The 19,854-nt window shown below is 35.1% G+C and overlaps 1 protein-coding gene across 3 annotated transcripts in view; it reads left to right on the plus strand.

Moving 5' to 3' along the window:
* Positions 1-1,227: 1,227 nt before the first annotated feature.
* stard8 (StAR-related lipid transfer (START) domain containing 8) overlaps positions 1,228-19,854 on the plus strand; it is an 87,724-nt gene continuing 69,097 nt past the window's right edge. For 2 of the 3 annotated variants that reach the window (XM_056458093.1, XM_056458094.1), the window contains exon 1: positions 9,224-9,578. In XM_056458093.1, the coding sequence (XP_056314068.1) occupies positions 9,464-9,578 (115 nt within the window). In that variant the 5' untranslated portion in view covers positions 9,224-9,463. Of the gene's footprint in view, positions 1,391-2,903; positions 2,935-9,223; positions 9,579-19,854 lie in introns of those variants that run through there. The other variant, XM_056458095.1, reaches the window with a different exon arrangement.

Below are 19,854 nucleotides of genomic sequence, written 5' to 3' on the forward strand. Positions count from 1 at the left end.
TTATTTTAGCACCCCCTCTAAAACCTCCCTTAGCACCACAACAAACAAAACCTGGAATCTGCCACTAGACACAACAGCCTCTTAAATATCTAGTCGAACTTCAATTAAGCTCAAGGGTTCAATAGCATAAATAAACCAGTATTCACCAAAATGTTCTCATCAGTATTAACTAATGTTTCTTATAATTAAATATGTGCAGTATACGCCTTAAGAAACACATTTGGAAACACAACCTATGTTAACTTAAAATAACATGCTGCACTTCTTTGGCTGGCAAATGGAAACTGGAAACTGCTGAATTAGAGTAATTCTATCAAAAATCCTTCAGATGTACAGCAAAGTATGAGAAGTCATTGCACAATAAAACAGCAACCTGTTAGACAGGACCCCCAACTGAAAAATCAGAAAGACAACACAATATATAGACAATGTGTGGATGTACCTTGTGTACCCAACATTGTGGGGACCTTATGTACCCACAACAATAGCAATACAGCAAATTCTGAGGTTGTGTGAAGAAAACAGCTCGTAAATCACACAGAATGAAGCATTTTGAAAATGTACAAATGCTAATTGTTTCCTGCGAGGGTTGGGTTTAGAGGTAGGGTTGGGGTAGGAGGAATGAATTTACAGTTAAACGACTGCCTTTGATATCCCACAGTGTTCCATGACAGTTAAAAGAAAATAAAGACGTAATTTCTAGCAAGAAGTTAGAATTGTAGTAAGCAGATATTCCCTTTGTCATAACCAAAGCTCTCTCTGTTCTGTTGTACATGATTAAGCCGTAGTTGTGTCTCAGAAGTCTTTCTGAAATCAGTTTTCTGAGGTGCTATCATACACAAACACTGCCTCCGAAGAATTACTGACATAATCTTAAACTCAAAACAACCTAGTAACTTTACTGAAACATTTTGAGGTTTAAGTTTCCACCAATTTACAGTTTTATGAATAAATAGACATGGTATTCTGACTAGCATCTCTTTTTTGTAGTTTAATGAAAAAAACACATGCTTAGAAATAGCCTTTTGGTAATCGCTTTAAAGTTTGAGACATTGTTTTATTCCCTGTGATGTCTCTCTGTTCTGGCAGCAGATGGGCTTCTATGCTTTTCCCGCTGTGCATTAGCATTTAGCACTAGCTGCAGTGGTATGCAGAGAATCTCTCCTCTTGGCCAGCTGAAATATGGCCTTGTGGCCCCTCCCAATATCTGCTTCTTCCAGCCACTGAACTCCAGACCATCAGACTCTCTAAGAGCCGTTAATCTGCACAGATTCCCAAAGCAAACCTCCATGACTGTTCAGCCTCGACCTCTTGAACCTGACCCTCAGTCTGGGTACCTGTGAACATGGCTTTTGTCAGCTGTCTAAGAGCACTCGTCAATCAGGCTAAGGTAAGACAGAGAGAGAGAATCACACACAAAAAGCAAAGTATAGATTTAAAAGCAGGGAGTCATGCTTTAACTGATTGCTGTCAAAATCAGGTCCATTTGAGAAAAACTAACTACTTATAAGTTTTTGTTGTTGACGTGGGTTGACATTAATAAAAGTTATCATGATGTTAACATATTTTTGCACATGGTTTTGAAAATATCATGTTATATTATATCATTATACCACAGGAATACTTTGTTTAATGCTCAAAATGGTATGATTGTGTTTTAAATTATGAAAAGGATTTTGCAATGTGTATGTGATCAGTGGTTAGAAGGCATTTGTGAGCATGTGTAAGTGTTTGGGGTGGTGCAGTGGGCGTAGGAAATAAACTGAACTCATTCACTGGCTGCTTATAGTGAGATGAGAGTGGGCCAAAAATCTGTTACCAAGGGCACCGTGTTTTAAAAGCAGTCTTTCACCCTTTTACAGCCAATAGGATACACTGCAGATCCCATGACATCACAACGTTCCTAAGTGAGAGATCCTGATATATTTAGTTTTTTCCGTTGCTGACTTCGGATAAAGTGGAATGTCTGTTCTACTGAAAATACTGGAGAATTACACTTGGATTCAGAAGCTCACACATACACACACGCATAGACTTTTAGCTCTTATTTTGCAGGTTATTAATACTAATTAAGGTAGTAGTTGAGGTTAGATAAGGAATGTAGAATAAGACTGTAGAATATGAATTAATTTAAGAATTAAACAGTCAATATCTTACTAATGGACAGGTAATAAGCCACTAGTTTATTTTGAGAATTGGTTCCTACTCCCAATACAAAAGTGTTACTACAAAACAAAGTGAATCTGAAATATTAATAGTTCAACACAAAATTTAAATTTCATCATCATTTATGCAGTTCTTACTTGTTTAAAACAGAGAATGAGATTTGGAGAATGTCAAAACATTTAGATGCACTTTATATGGACCTGATGTGTAAATCTCACAATTATATATTATTTAATTGATCTATTTGATTTTAAATGTATTTAATTTATTCCTGGCTTAACAGAGCTACATCTTCTGCATCATTACTCCAGTCGTTAGTGTCACATTATCTTCAGAAATCATTCTTATATATGCTCATTTGCTAAAATGTTTTGAAGTGTTAAAAACAGTTGTTCTGGTTAGTTTTTTTTAATTCATTCTTGTCTGAACATAGTTTAAAACTGGCAGATTTTTGGTTATGTTATACATTTGTCACTTCTTAATTAATTTTTTGTGGCCTTGCTAAATGAAAGTATTCAAAACTAAATCCCATATATAAGCCATAAACAATTTGACATGAGTTTCAGCCGAAGAAAGTCTGTATGGCACTTGTGGTGTAAACAATTTATTTCAGGGATCCTTATTTTGTTTTTAAACCAAAGAAATGTTGAAGCACACAGCGCAGAGAAAGCCAAACACAAATATATTGTTGTTATATTACATCAAATATGATTGTACCATTTCCCCTGATGTTTCAGAAGCTGACCTGCTGTCGTGTACAAAGATCAGGTAAGGTCTTAAGATTTTATTACAGCTGAATGGCTTTGTCAGTAACCACATTACTATGGCAGCTGCTAAAGCATCTAGAAAAATACCGTAAAGGCCTATTCACAAAGAAAATGAAAACAATGTCTAAGCATGCTCTTCTGTCGACGATAACATTTTGTTTATAATAACTTTAATGTAGTGTCTTCTGTCACTTTAAATAATTTTTGTCCTTTAATGCAGAATGGATTCAGTTTTCATTCGCAAATGATTCCCTTGTTGTGTAATTGTGGAATAGATTAAGCTATTGCTTTGTAGGGGCTGTATGTACACTAAAATTAAGCTAACTTTATGTAAATCAAATGTTCACTCTAGGTTAGAGGTTTACTGAACTCACGTAGGCTCTAAGAGAAAAAGCCTCTTCGTACAAAAAAGGACCTGCAAGGTTCAGAGAAGGGTAATTTTTGGTTACCCAGACTGAACATTCCCAGAACATTTTTTGTGGTTCACATAAAACAATCATTCCAACCAAATGGAAACCATAGATGAAGATTTTATGTTTGCTAGAATATTGTTTGAATATGGAATATTTTGCTTACTTTTTTTTTCTTCTGGCAATCTCTTACATAAATTCAGTCTATGCTTTTAAAAACAACCTAAATAGTCAGGGAAGGTTATTGATAATAAAGTCAATATATAAATACTTAGCATCCCTTTTTTAAATGTGCATGGTTCATCAAGTGGACACATAAATGTAAGTGTAATCATTTAAATTCATTGGTGATGAAAAAAAGATTTAATCTTTGTAATCTGTAATCTTTGATCATTATTCAAAAATTTTACTTGCACTGGAATGGTGTTCCTTCCTTGATTTTGGTTTGATGGCATTTGCAGACAACCTTAAAGGAAACACAATGAGAAAATGTGCCCAGGGATACATTTTTGACAACAGAGAAATATGTCTTGTTGATATGGCTGCAATTTTTGTGTAAAACAAATGCTATGGGGCAGTACTTACCCTGGAAGAACTGTTTTGCTCAGTAGCTCACCACGAATGGTGGCAGACCTGGAACATGGAGCAAAGCAGAGCAGACCAGGGTTCCTGAAACCAGGTAAAATAAAACCCCCAAAAAAGTAGTGTGACGTCATAGTAGAAGCAAACAGCTACGCTGATAGCTTCTACTACTTTGCTTCTGAAAACAGTATTGGTTGGGTTTAGGGAAAAGATGCTTACAAGAAGGAGGTTAAGCTATGTAAAAATATACACAGTGGCCTCTGGTGGATAATGGTCAGTAAAGTATTTGAGATGGTAAAAAATCTACACGGCAACCTTTAGTGGATTTGTGACAACAAAAACTGCAAGAAGACGCATAGTCCTTGGCATATATTTCTCAGCTCTCAAAAATGTGTCCCTGGGCACATATTTCCAATGAGCCTGGGTTACTTAAAGGGATAGATCTCGCAAAAAAAATAAATAAATTCTGTTGTCATTTGCTCACCTTTGACACATTCCAAACCAGTTTGTTGTAAACCAGTAACCAGGGATTTCCATAATAGTAAAAAACAAACTGTATGGATGTCAATGGTTACTCGTTTTCAACAATCTTCAGTGTATCTATTGTGTTTCACAGAAGAAAAAATCAATATGGTTTGTAACAAATTTTCAGATTTAGGTGAACTGACCCTTAACATTCCTTTCAAATGGAGGATCTCTAAAATAAAACCTGTTGAATATTCAATTTCATCCGGAAAAACACTAAAGTCCGTAGGAATTTCTGGCTTAAACAAATTTTAAACAATAGTTCTGTCTTCTCACTAATAAATAAGGTACTGTAAATGATGTGAAAAAGTCTCCAAGGTTTTACTTGTTCTGTATTCTCCTTGACCTCTACCCTCCCTGTGCAGTGATCTACTGTACATGTCACCCAATTGCATTTTAGGAAAGTAATGGTAGTCTTGGGATCATGTGGCATAGAAAGTAGATCATACTATTTATAACACACTTCAGATGGCATGGTGGTAGATATAATGTGTAATTATTCACCACAGACTGGGAGCCCCAGGGCTTCCTCATGTGTGCCATTTTAGGAGTCCTCTCTTGAAGCTATATATAAAAATGCAAACAGAAATAAACAGTATGGCTTTTGTGTGGATGGTTAGTTTCTGATATGTACTGAAACATTAGTGAGATGAATTGTTTTATTGATGATCAGACTAACAAACACCCAAAGGAGCATTTTTTGGGCACACAGTGTTTAGATTCTGCCGGGACCTTATGGTTTAATTAGAGTTTTATGAATGTTTGTTGTTCATCCTAGTTTGCAAAGGTCTCCCTGTAAAGTGTGCAAACGAACAAGCTCAGCAAATAGACTAATGCTTGTGGTTGAGGTTGGTGTAAATTACATACAGAGACGAGCCATCTTCAGCCCACATGGGTGATAATTTATTTCTTTAATAATCTCAGTGGCTAATGGTTATTCACTCACTGATTTGATCACTTCATTGTGTCACTGTTCTAAACAATTGAACAAACAAATACGTAGGAATGGTTCTTCCCAGCAGTCATTCTGCTTGATTTGCAGATTAGATCTTCATTTAGTCACACACTGGTCAAGCATTGTACTGTAAGTGTGAGATATTTACTTTGGATATTTACACTGTCATTCAGATCAAAGCAAGGGAAGTATCAGTCTACAATGGCAGCAGCATCAGGTCAACGTATGTGAACAAAAATACTATTTAAATATTTTTATATAAGGTATAATTTTTTAATATAACCACCTTTAATAGAGAAATATGAAAAATCAAAACATATTATGTGAAATAATTAAGAAACATAATATGTTTGAACACAAGTGAGATTAATAAAACAATAAATATAATTAAAGGTGCAGTAGGTGATCTGCCAAAATGCTATCTGTTAACATAATAGCTTTGAAAACACAGTCCCCCTGCCATCCAAAGCCACACCTCCTGAAATCATGAACATGGACCTTAAAGATGACAGTAGACAACCCACTAGATCATGTCATTCGCCAGTTAGAAAACTTTATAGTACTTTATAATACTACAATCCCGAACAAAAAACTGTATTATATCTAGCACGTTTTTAGTTGTGTAGCAAGCAAAACTTGTCATAGTGTGCAATATTTAATGCACGGGAGGGTCACTGTTCTTATGCTGAGTTCAGACTGCATGATTTTAGCCCCGAGTTTGACTCCGACAGGTTTTGAAAAATCGCAGACAAATGCCTGAAATCACAGGCAAATCGGTGCTCGTTCACACAAGCAACAATCAAACAGTGTGATCTGAGAGAATAGCCAATGAGTCGCCAACGCCCGTGAGATATTTGGCAAACTAAATATCTGGAGTTGTTAGCGATTCAAATCCTGCCGTGTGAAATGAGTTTTGACTGAAAATACCATCAGAATCAGTTTTATTGCCAAGTGTGCTTCACACACACAAGGAATTTGTTTTGGCTACAGAAGCTTCCAGTGTACATAAAGTGACAAGTGACAACACAAAATAAATATGAAAAAAATAAAATTAAAATAAAAATGATAAACATTAAACAGATGCGGTTAGTCAAGAAACCTGGATGTTGAGTTGTATGTACAGATTGTTATAAATATACAGGTAATCTGTATGTATCAGGTTATCAGCGATTGCCTACAGCCAATGAGAGATCAGCATCCACTTGTATGGGTATCTGCAGGCCAGCAGGAGGTTGTGGGAGAAGTTAAAAGCACTCATTTTCAGTTTATTTGGACTTAAGAAATGGAGGAAAAGCTAGTGGAAATTTGGCAAGAGCACTCGTGTCTGTTTGATGTATCATGTGAGCAATATAACAACCGGGTCAAAAAAGAAAAAAGTTGAGGAGAAATTGCTAGTTCCCTTCAAACCCAGGTGAGCAAATATGTACATTTTCTACCCCATTAAAGACTTCTTTTCTCATTATGTAGTTAATGGCAAAAGATATACCCTGAGTTTTTGGTTGTGAGATGAAGTTTGGACAAAGTTGTTGGCGATTCTTCCTATACAATGCTAGCCAAAATAGTTATGCAGTGTGAAAACATCTGTGACACGACTACTCGGCATTACTCTCTCACACGCTTTGTCCTAAAGCGACTACTAGTGGCTGGCCAGCGGGGTGCACTAATTACACTTATTACTAAGGCATACTTGCATGCTATTTCAGACCGAATATTCAGTACATGCTACCAAGTAGCATGGTAAACATAATAGGGAGCGCGTCACAGGTTGTCACTGTTAAAAAATGAACAAATGTGAATATAAAAGTAACTTCAGCTCATTAAAGCAGACTAGGTGGAATAGCGCTACTGATGTTTTGTTGTTAAACTAAATAAAAATCTACATTATCGATGCTGTAAAAGGTCCCGTATGAAACTGAAAATAGTCATATCAGTTTTTTGCCAGAAGATTTCAGTGGCTGAACAACACTTCTGTGCATATAACCCATTCGTAATAACAAAATCGACATAAATTTGCGTAACGCTAATGTAAAAGCATAATGTTACCTGTCTAAAAGAAATACTTCATGGTGTTGTCCTTCCTCCAGCGTGCAAAAGTAACTCCAATATTGATTCAGGATTTTAAAAAGTTTTGTTTCAGCATTTGTTTTGCTTTCTTTCTCTCTCTCTCTCTCATGCACACGGCGTGCACATGGCAGATCTGCGTGAATGGCTGTGCAGATGTACAAATCTAATTTTGTTGATAAGCTACTTATCAGAACTATGGGAATTGTCAGCCAGACAATTTTAATTGGATGAACATTTTTTTTGTTTTATGCATTAACCAGGATATAAAAATACATATAAATACATTTAGATGAATGATTTTAATCATTACCAGTGGTGTAGTCCTAAAAAAAAGGTGGTGTACTATTACCCACCCAACCCGCCCATGCTGTATTATAATTTTACCTGAACGTTTCAGCGAGACATCATTCAGTTGACTTCGAAAAACAAATTAAGATGAGAGTTAAAAAACATTTGGTATACAGTTAAAAGGGATGCGAATACACGTAAATTAGGGAAGCCTAATCAGCAAAACAGGTGAGTATACTGAGGGTATACGCAATTATTGATCCTCAGAAGTCGTAATACCCAAACAGTTAGTGGAAAAAAGTAGGCATACTGCGTATACGTGCGTATAGCCCCGACTACACCACTGATCATTATTATTGGAATGTGAAGAGACTTTCAACCACCCCAACAAAAACTGTTTCTGAAGACAATCTCCTATTGGACTTTAAGTCAAGTTCAAGTCAAGCTTTATTGTTTTTCTGCTACATGTGTGGAAATGCAGTGGAAAATGTTTCTTCTCCAGGTATGAACGCAACACTGGAGGTAAGAGCTATTTTAAACCATAACTAACATACTGGAGCGGTATTCTAACTTCTAACTATAAACTGTAAATAAATACTTATGCTAAGACAGACTATACAGACAAAACAATATTGGGCAAGATTTTTAGCAAAAGAGTTTTTTTAAGATTGAAGAAAACTATTAAATGTACTTAATTTTAAATACAATACTGATCAGGAAGAATAAGATTTATATCATACAATTATTCAGACCATAATCTCTTATGAACATCATTATAATAATAACGTGTTCAATAATTTTTAAACATATTTTACAAACAAATATTTTGGTACAACTTGTGACCCTGGACCACAAAATCAGGCTTATATTGAGCTCGTATATTTTTGCCAATAGCCAAAAAAACCCCACATTGTATATGGGTCAACATTATATAATACACAACTTTTATTATGCATTGCTAATATCTTAATTTGAACAAAATTAAATATGATTTTCTCAGACAGATCTTGTCCAATTATAACAATCTATAAATAAATGGAAATATTATTTATTCAGCCTTCAGATTAAATAGGCAAATTGGAAATTGACACTTATGACTGATTTTGTGGTGCAGGGTCACATATGGAAAATAAGAAACATACAATGTAAAATAATTTAATCATAAAACAATTAAATCCCATCAAATCATAAAACGAATACGCTAAATATTTGTCTTATTTGAGAAAAAACACAGGGTATATTTAAATATTTTCTCTTTAAAAATAAACGCTGATGTTTAAATTAAATGTGAATCATCAGAGTCATTGAAGATTGTTTAAAACCAGTATAAAACCGCAAGGAACCACAAGGAATGAATGACCTACAGTAAAGCATGACCAGCTCAGCACTGTTTTAAAAAAGACCACTAGGCGTCATAACGGAAACTACTACCCTTAAAAGACGCGCAAGAACAGATACTTCATGTCCCGTGATGCTTCGCGGTTTGAATGGTTGCAAGGCAGCGTCCACGGAAAGTCCTTTTAATTAGTTTCTTTTTAAAAAAAATGAAACGTTAGTGTTAACAGCCACCGAAAAAAGCAGCATGAATAAGCACCATTCCGTGTCAGCATTAGGACTGTACCCGCATCTAGAGTCTCCGAAAGAAAAAGTCCAGGGTTAAAGGCTGGGTTCAGAAGTCAGGAGAGAGTTGGCGAAGGAGTTTGGAAATGGATAAAAGCTGTAATGGCCAACAGTCGCGATCTCTAACCTCACAGCTCAGGGAATCTACATTGAGAGCCCTGACTTTACTGCGGAGGAAGGCGAAACAGCGGCAGATTGCGGGTAAGTTATGCCACTGTTTGGCGGAGGCTGTGGGATTTTCTTAAGAAACGAGTCAGTTTGGCGTTATAACCTTCCAAACAAGCTCGACGGTCTGTTGAAATGTCTGTATGCTTTCTTTATTGTAGCGTTTCGTGTATCAACAGATTAGTTTTTATTACTTTATGAAGGAAATATTCGGGAACTTCTATAAAATAGACATCTGAGAGTTTCAGGAGCTGGTTTACAATAATGAAACGGACTCCCGAGGTTTCCTTCGTGCATTAATGAACCAAACAACCCTCGGACATTTACCATGGTAACCATGGTTTCGCTAATGGCATGGTTACAGTTATTAAATAACTTCTGTATAAGGAAACTCACCTTTATTCAATAGAATAGTTTGCTATAATTACAAAATTATTTAAGAGTCTAATAAGAGTTTTTAGTAGAAACGAAACATGTAGAGTTTGAACAATAACGGAAACTGTGGTTACCACTGTAACATGTTTTTTTTAACCACTGTAACATGTTAGTGAAAAAAAATGTTCAACAAAAGACGGTTAAGTTACTTGAGTGTGCACGCGCTGCCACGTTTTTACACGCAGCTGAAATAAGAGATCTATTCATCTGTTGGAGGCCAGCAGCAAGCACCACACGCACGCGACTGTGGAAAATTCATGTTTGTAGAGCTAGGTGTGAGAGAAGCAGTGAAAGATCAGTTTACACCACTCTAGTGTAGGTCTACTCAACGGACAGTCGCAAAACATAAGATGCTTCCTAAATAGAGTGCTTCCTCGTGACGTCAGAACTTGGAATAATTTATTCGCCACTGGTTCCTATTGTTTTTTTTTAATGGGGGTTTCAAATTATGAGTAAAGCCAGGTATGTGGTCAGTATTAAATGATATATATTTTTAATTTAGCCAAGATAAAACACACATGCGATTATAAATGGCACCGTGGGCGAAACAAACCCTAAACATACCCCCTCCTCATCCCCCAAGAAATAAAGACACTATGTTGTTGACTTTATATGCATTTTAAATATTTAAATATATATTTTAAATATATACATTTAAAATAATTATTATAAATACATTTAAATATATTTATTTATTTTCAATAAATATAACAATTTGTTTATATTTTATTATTATTATTATTATTATTATTATTATTATTATTATACAATTATTATTCTAAATAAATAACAGAAATCATTCCTAAATGGAACTGAAAAACAATGTAAAGACACAACTGGAGTTATATTCCAAAACTTTTGCATGAATATTATTTATGATAGTTCTATAGAATACAAAAAATATATGTTTTATAGAATTATTTTATTATTATATTATAATAATTATATTTGTGTATTTTTTGTATGTTTTATGCAGATACACTTCCCTTCATAATCATCACAATCAATGGAAAATTGGGAGTTTTTCAAAATAGTTATCTTGTGAAATTATATTCATATCAATATATACAAACAAAATGTCCGTTTTTTTTTTCTAATATCACACTGCCCTAGTTATGAGACAATAATTTTTATCTTGAGAGGCTTTAAAGGAAATATTTTTAAATGTGAGTCCTTCAAAAATGGCAGAATTTTAATCAAAAGCAAACCTTCAACTGTTTGAGGTTAATATCTTATGTATTATTTATCACTGTTGATGTCTTATCCTTTATAATTGTTTTATTATCATGGAAAAGTCATATTTATAATATTTGATATGATTTTGCCATGCCAGAGAAACTGATATGCCAATAAATTCAAAACTTTATCCAGTTTATTCCAGTTATGTTACCCACAGACATAATTGTATTCATAAAAAATAAATAAAAACAGCCTATTATAAAATGCCATGAGAACACCACAGGGGAACTAGTGGCGAATTAATTATCTGGGTTTTGATGTGACGGTCTATAGCTGCTGCCTGAGCTTGTGTTTTACCTCAGTAAAATTTGAGATGCAGCCTCTCTGAGTGAATGTACATTAATAGCGCTTCTAATTATCACCTTTGGTTGCCCACAAAGCGGAGAGTGTAAAGAATCTAAAATTGCCCTCAGTTAGCATAACTGGCATGTACATGTTTGGTGTTTTTAAAACCCCTACATAATTTTGATTTATGTGTCAACTTTTTGCTGATCTCATTACAAAACATGACAGTGTGGGGTTTCCATTTCCACAGAGACTGTTATTATCTTAATGAGTTTTCCACTTGGCTTAATTAACCCATTTTGAAAATGCACTGTCTGTCCTTAGGAATAGTTGTCTTGTGTTCTTTTATCATGTTGAATTGTTTGCCCCAGAGGACAGGGCTGTGCTTTTTCCATTTTTAAGTTATTTTGGCATGAAGGAATTTTAGAAGTCAGCTGCTTTTACAGAGAATTTGCATTTCCACTTTCATGTGATTTGTTTGGTGAGCTTATAACAAGCATGTGATGGTATTAATGGAAAGATGTTGATGCTACTGGTGTAGACAACATTCTGAAACTAAAATGAGTGTGAAATGATTTTTATTTGGAGTTCAATTTCTTGTGAGCTAAATTTGTGAGCTCTGGTTGATTGTATGTAATAGCATCTCGCATTGTGTTGCATTCAAAAACAAGTATGATTACCGGCCAGGTACGTAAATAAACCTCAGGCAATTGTTGGGAAATTAGAATCTATAAGCATTTGCAAAGAGGAAGAAGGCGTGATGTGAGTCTTTTGAGTGGAGGCAGTGAAGATGTCATATGTGCTGTGTGGCTTTTTGGTTTGAGCTTGTGGATGAGGGTATTGTGCTGTCTCTTGAGGTTTTTCTTTCAGTTGTTTGTCAGGTGTTAACGTACTGTATTAACCTCTGCAATATGTCAGCTGAGAGGACACGAGCTTGGAAATCCAGTGTTGCCTCATAAAAAGTACACATGGTTCTAGAAAAAAAAGCAGTTTCAGGGTTCCAAGATTTCTTTGACCCATTTACAGAAATAAAGAGACAAAGGACTGCTTTTACTGTTTTGTTTATTATTATTTTTTATGATTCAATTTTTATTTCCTTTAATAATTTAACAGTACAATCAGTTTACAAATTTTACCTCATTTTACATCCCCTTTTCCTTCCCCTCCCCAACAGCGGCAGTCGCTGTCATTAGATGTTGCTATCATAAATCCAGTAAATACAAATAAAAAATATAGGTTAATAATAATATAAATTAAAAATTAAAAACACACACATACAGAACATAATAGTAGTAAAAAAAAACAAAAAAAAAAACAACATAAATACAATATCAATACAATAATAATACGTAAATAAATCAAATAAGATAAGTACACTTATACTGTGCATCTCACCACAGTGACCTTATTCATTCTCCCAAAAATGCCAAATAATTTCCCCATTTTCTCTGATAAACATCCAATTTATCTAGCAATCTATATGTCATTTTTTCATATGTTGTCACTTCCCCAGTTCTGTAACCCATTCTTGAAATGATGGTGGACCTGCTGAACGCCATCCCCTCATAATGATTTGTCATCCAATCATAATACTTATTTGAATCCACTCAGACATCTTCACACCAGGTCCCAACGCGAACGGGTCTCCCAGAACATATATGTTAGCACAAAACGAAAAGCAGCATCCAGAAACATCCTGAATGTAATTATGCACTTTAACCCAGAATTCTTTTACTGTTTTATACGTATTGCCTATTTGTAACCGTTTATTTTGTAACTGGCACTGATTTGGATTGTATCTCAAGTGTTGTTATGATTTACGGTTTCCAATTTTTGTCCAGCTTGGTATAACTTGGGCCTTTTACAATCAATATTTTTTTGCTGTACTATATATTTGGTGTTAGATTAATATTATTACACAGAGTATTATTGTTATCTTTAGGCTATTTTATGACACTGATTATAACATAAAAATTCAAACACACAACTTCAAGGAGGTGACACGGTGGCTCAGTGGCCACATTCCAAAGACATGCAGTATGAATTGAAAAAACTAAAATTTGCCATACTGTATGAGGGGGTGTGTGAATGCGAGAGTGTATGGGTGTTTCCCAGTAATGGGTTGTGGCTGGAAGGTTATCAGCTGTGTAAAACACATGCTGGAATAGTTGGTGGTTCATTCTGCTGTGGTGACCTCTAATAAATAAGGGACTAAGCCTTCATTCTTAAGGTTATGCAGATTAATTTGATGTTAAAGTGAATGTCCTTAAACTTTGACAGCAGTCATGTAGAATGTAAATGCTCTTTTTAAATGAACTTGGGCCTTTTTGCGCTGTCTCTTTGTGGAAGTGGACTGCAAACTGAAGCTCACCTAAACAACAGCTTCTAAATCATCAGTAGTTTTCATGGTAAATGTGAAAATTTACCTTTTTCTTCAACTTACTTGAGTTCGCTGACAAGAGAGATTAGATGAGAGATGACAGAGGCTGCACAATCAGCGATAATGTTGGTGACTGATTTTTATGTAAACATAATGAGCAATATATTGCATCACCAATAATGAAATGAGTTCATGTCCATCCATTGCACAGTATGTTGATATATTGATTATTGCGACAGGCCTAGTGTTGTTAAATTAATAATTGAGGTTACACTGGGTTGTTGCACGTCTCATAATAAGTAAACTAGTCAAATTCTGTACAATGATCCTAACTTCATTGTAATTTTTTAGCTGTTTTTTTTTGGTTATTTTCTCCAAATTATTTTCTAGATCAGGGGTCTTCAACAGGGGTTCAACAGCTCTAATTGGTGTCTCAGCCCCGGCTCTACAGGGGTGCTATAAGCACCCTCAAAGGAATGCTGGAGGACCTTTAATTAAAACGGTTAAAACGATGCTAGTGAAACAACTAAAATGTATTTTATGTACCCATATTAGTAATGTGGTATTTGATTAAAGATTATGGAATCAAATAAATCTTTACAAAATAATCAACTGCACAGATATAAAATAAGAAGAGTAAATTTAGATTTCACGCTGACTTTAAAAATTGATTCAATCATAAAGTTTTAATTTCTAGTGATATTGCAACATTACTGTTATGCTGCATATTTGAACCAATGGAAATGCTACCTTGGTGAAACCTTGCTCAAATGAAAACTATATACATTTTGAATGTTATAGTGTATGTTTTCATGATAATGTGACTTGATCAAATTTCAAAATTGAGGTTTTGGTATCAAGTCAAGTCAAAAAAGTCGAAAGTACAGGGTGTTGTAGTGCAGATCATTGAGTAAGGGTATTTAATACCCTTACTCAATGATCTGGACTACAACACTTTGTAAGGTTATTTATAAATGTCTGTTCTGTAAAATGTTTTTTTACAATATCAGCCTGTATCTTAAAAAAGAACAGTGCGACTTCCGAGTCATTTTGCCAGGTTATTAAGTTTTATTAATAAGTAAAAAAAAAAAAAAAGTGTGAATTTGGTGTGAATGAGATTCTAGCTGGATCTTGACCTGTCGGGTTGACATGTGGTCAGTCACATTGGTCTGAAGAGCTCTCGGTGGTCTGGACTGCAATGCTATACATTAAAAAAAAAAAAAAAGACACTGATCGTCTCCGGCACATCTGAGGGTATCTGTGCGTTTGATGATGTTGATTTCTGCCAAGGCAAACGTTTGTCATCTGTTTCCAAACAGCTGTAAAATGCCACAGAGGAAACCACTGCTTTTCAGTTCTGGCTGCAAGTAGTGTAGCGCAAGCTGCATATCACAACACAAGCAGACGTAAAAAAAAGGGCATGACAGTACAAAGTAAACAAGCCGTAAAGCCCGCAAGCCATTGCAAGAGGAAGTTGATCATCATTTTGTTTAATTTTCATTCTTTTTCTCATTACTATTATATTTTCTGTGTAAGCAGAATTACTGAGGCCTTGTTAAAGAAAGATCAGAATCATCTTGTATGTATGCATCTATGTATGCATGCATGTATGTATTGTGTGTGTGTGTGTGTGTGTGCTTTTTCTTTCTGACAGTAAGAGAAGTATTTAAGTAACAGCTGTTCCTGGAGATCTCTAGACTAAATAGGCCAGTCAGTGATTAGACAGACCACACACTTGCATATTTGATGTTAGCTTGTGTTTCTTCTGATTGTGGGTGATAGTGATTGTGAGTGTTCAGATTTGAGTCATATGTTTTGTTTACAGCTGTAAAAGAAGGCTTATGTTTTTCTAGATGAATTGTATCTTTTTTAGTGAAATATTCCTTCATTGTTTCATAAATTTTCATAATTGACTTACCAAATATTGCTGTAAATTAAAGGTAAACATTTTCTTTTTTTAAATTGTTGTGGTTCCTTTTATAGTGGTATAAGCATATATTATATTGATTCATATATTATAGTGATTTGACAGAAAAGTTGAGCTGCTGCAGAGGTAACCACGGTATTTCTGCTTTTCTATCAATGCCACCTACTGTCAGAGATTGAATTTGCACTTTCATTCAACTGGTCAACAAGCAAACTGTATGTAAAATAGTTAAAAGTTGTAAACATTTGTGTTTGTTAATCCTGATATTGTTTTAGTGCATGTAAATTTTAACGGATTTTTTATTTATTCCCATTTTTGTAGGATCCTTTTACTCAGAGTAAATATTCTGGCTTTAAGTCCTAAAAGCATACTGCTTAAAAATGCACACAAGAAAGCACACACACGTTTGAAGCAATCTGTGTTTGAAGCACCTTTTGACTTTTTTTTTTTTTTTTTTTTTTTTTTTTTTTTTTTTTTCTCCCAGCTTTCTTGCTAGATTTTTGTGCGTGTCTGTTAGTCAGGCTCGGTTTGTGTTTGAAGTGTAAATGCTGTGTGTAACAGTATGTCTGTGTGTGCTGATAATGCTCAGTTTAGCTATAGGTGGACTAGTTATGCAAGGATAGAATTCTAGATTTTGTTGGTACGAGGAATAATCACGGTTATCACGATTATTATACATCCATTAATTTCACGGTCATTTTTAGTTTTAAAAAAATCACATGGAAACGGCTTATATTTTGAAGTGTTATGTAGTGCTGCCAAGTAATTAAATAATAAAGCTAAAAAAGAATACTAAAAACAAGCAAAAGTCGAATTTTCTCTTTGAAATTAAAAAATCTTAACTTAAACATAAGTAATGCTTTAACTCTGAAACTCTTCGTCTATTTGGGACAAAGGCAGCTGGACCTCTAACTAAAAGGTTCTTTTGCTCAGCTATATCACAACCGCATTTTAATTTTGTGCTTTTTTTATACTTAACTTTTTTTATCCAAGTATTGGAAAAAAAAACTCTAGCTAGCTTTTGACCTCAACATTACAGCTGCCTTAAGAAATGCAGTACTGCAAAAATAAGTCAAAAGAAGCAAGGGCCACATCTCTGGAATTGAAAATTAGCTAGCTGTACACATTCTTTTGAGTCAAAGGCTGTATTTAATCACTTGATTTTCTGACATTGACACCCTGCAAGAAAGAAAATGCAAGAAAGAGAAATTTAATCTAATTTCTGCATAACTTCAGCAAAAAACAACTCTCTGCTCGTTCATTCGAACTTTTACATTACAATCATGTTAAATAGACACATGTGCCGATCAGCGTTAGCAGGCTGAAAACAAAACTACTTTTTCAAAGTGCCAGGAAATTAAGCCAAATCGCTTCCACATATAGAGTCTAATAAATGCAAATCGCACATTTAAAATACAAGTTCTTGTTTAGATTTCTGAGATATAAAAATGTCATGTAATGCATAATACAACATATATTGCTATGTGCCGGCTCAAGCAATCAACAAATGAAGGGAACCAAACTGAATGAAACATGCAAAAAGATCTATTTATTTAAAGGTAATATTTATTTAAAGTGCAAATTGGTATCAAAGTGACCCATATGTAAATTAAATGTCTAACAAAACATAACATATAACGTTCAAAACAACAACAGATAACATAAGAGCAAATTCCAAAATAAACAAAAATAATTTAAGTGGTGGGTAAGCCAAAGGAAGGAGGACGATCCTCCAAATTAGTCTCTTGAACACATATTTGGAGCTCTTTAAATAAGCCGTAAGATTAGTCTGTTTTATACTCTAACCCTAACTCAACTTACAGGTCCAATGAAGCGCTTTGTAATGTGCATTTTTATTCGATGTTTGTCGTAATCTCAACCGAAACATAAAGAAAAGGGTGGGGCATAGTGTAGCCCCTCCCCCCTTTTAAAAACAGCCAATATTGTCTGTACGTTTATCAATACGTTTTATCACTGCTCTGCAAGTGAGAGTGGTTGAGTTCAAGTGCTTCTAATGAGAATCGTCTTGAAGGGGGCGGGGCATGTCAGATAATAGAGAGCATTTAATACCAATACTAAACTAACACAAAACTACCAATACTGATACTTGCATCTAAAAAACCTTTATTTTAATTTCATTAGACCTTTAATGCTTTAACACTGCTTGCATAACTTGCTGCGCGAATTTTAAGAGCTCTATTCTGTGCAAGAAACTCAGTATTGCACAGCTTTATGATTGATTAACTGACCAATTAAAGGGTGGCTAATAAATTGATTGAAATGGATTAATCGCTGCATCTCTAAGGTGGACGCATGTAAAGTACGTTTAAGTGAGACAAAGATCGTCCCAGTCATCTTCCGCTCTGTTTGTCAGATTATCGAGCTGATGTTACTTTTCACATTTGATGGCAGACTTCAGAGCAGTTTAGTGTCTTCAGTCTTTGGGAATGTGAGGTCAAAGCTCTGTCACTCGCTGCCATTCATTTCCTCTTTTCGATTAGATCGTCTGTCTCTCTCATGCTCTGTTTCACTTTTGTCCCGCTCCCTATCTTTCTGTATCTGAGGTGTACCAGCATGTGTTTGTTTGTGTGCGTTGTGCATGTCTGTTTTCTGATAGACATCAAAGAAGCCCATCGAGAAGGAAGTGATGCGTGTATGACAACGCCACACCCTTTTCGTGCCGTGACATTTTCCTTTGTGCTTTCCTGTCTGATCCCTTGTTTCCTGAACTGTCTGTCCTTCCCCCTATCCTTCACCACTCCTTTCCTCTCTCCTTACTCTCTCAGGACCTAAGGAAAGACAGCAGATCCCAGGGAACAGGAAATGACTGTACAGACAGTCTTTGATCAAATCATAATTGACCAAGTACCAGCTGGATGCTGGAATTACTTTTGTAACTGTTGCATAATTTTGAAATGTTTATATGTAAAATTGGTTTTGTTTTAACAGTGTGCAAACTTGCATCATTAAATAGCTGTGTCATACTTTTGAAAAACCAAACCCAAGCCCCAAACCACTTCCGTAAAAGGCGATTGTAGATCTAGGACCTTTATGTAAGGCGATGTAGATCTAGGACCTTTATTTTTAAAACTAGCATTGGAAACCTTTTTTGATTTCTGGTTGATAGTTTTGAAGCTGTTTCTTAATATGCGTTCTTCAGCGATCTTGGGTCCTCGTGTTCTCGTGTAACGTCATCATAAACTGCCAAAGTTCAGTTCCAAAACTCAAGACCACAAGAGCGGAGGACGCGTAAAAGTTCCCAGATGCGTTCTTAGCATCGAGAATGCATTGTTGCAGACTTGTGGGCAAAACTCACTCGAGAAGTCCCAGAAGGTATTGCGGCTGAATAAAGGAGGTGGGAAGTGCAACGTTCTATACCTGTTCATTATTAAAGTTCAGAGATATAACTTATTTACCTCAGGGGTTTCCCTAAATGAGTCTGAATCTAAACCCTAACATGAAAATCTTAATAAAAAGCATAAACACATTAAGAGTGTTTATTTGCTGAAATTCCTATTAAAATCTGTTTTATTTGTATTTTGCAACGTATATTTATAAGGTTTTTGTGCATGTTATATATTGAAAAGGGGAAAAACGATAAAATGTTGTATGAATACTGTAATGTTAATCTTTTCTGTTAAAATGTGTGAAGGTCATGTGACCAGCTGGAAGAACGCAGCATCTCATTTCTCACAGGACGTGTTCTGTGTTCTTGAGGTCCCCCGAGTTCGTTCTTCTGAGGTAACCTGGCAAGACCAGTCTCCACGAGAGGTCTGTTCTCTACATTCTTGGAATTGAGAAACAGCCAGAAAAAAACATTTGAAAACAAGTTTGAGTCAATTTACTAGAACCCCACCAGCATTCTGCACCACTCTCCTACCTGCCTGAACTGCTTTTACTCCTTTCTCTTCATCTATAGTAAGCTGCTTTGGCAGAATCTACATTGTAAAAAGTGTGAGAGAAATAATATTACATGAATTGAATTTATTTAAAAACTTTTAAAAACAATTTGGTTAATCATTGTGCAGACTGAAGTTTTATGAAGA

The sequence above is a fragment of the Danio aesculapii genome, chromosome 5 (genome assembly GCF_903798145.1).
Source record: "Danio aesculapii chromosome 5, fDanAes4.1, whole genome shotgun sequence".
Classification (NCBI taxonomy): domain Eukaryota; kingdom Metazoa; phylum Chordata; class Actinopteri; order Cypriniformes; family Danionidae; genus Danio; species Danio aesculapii.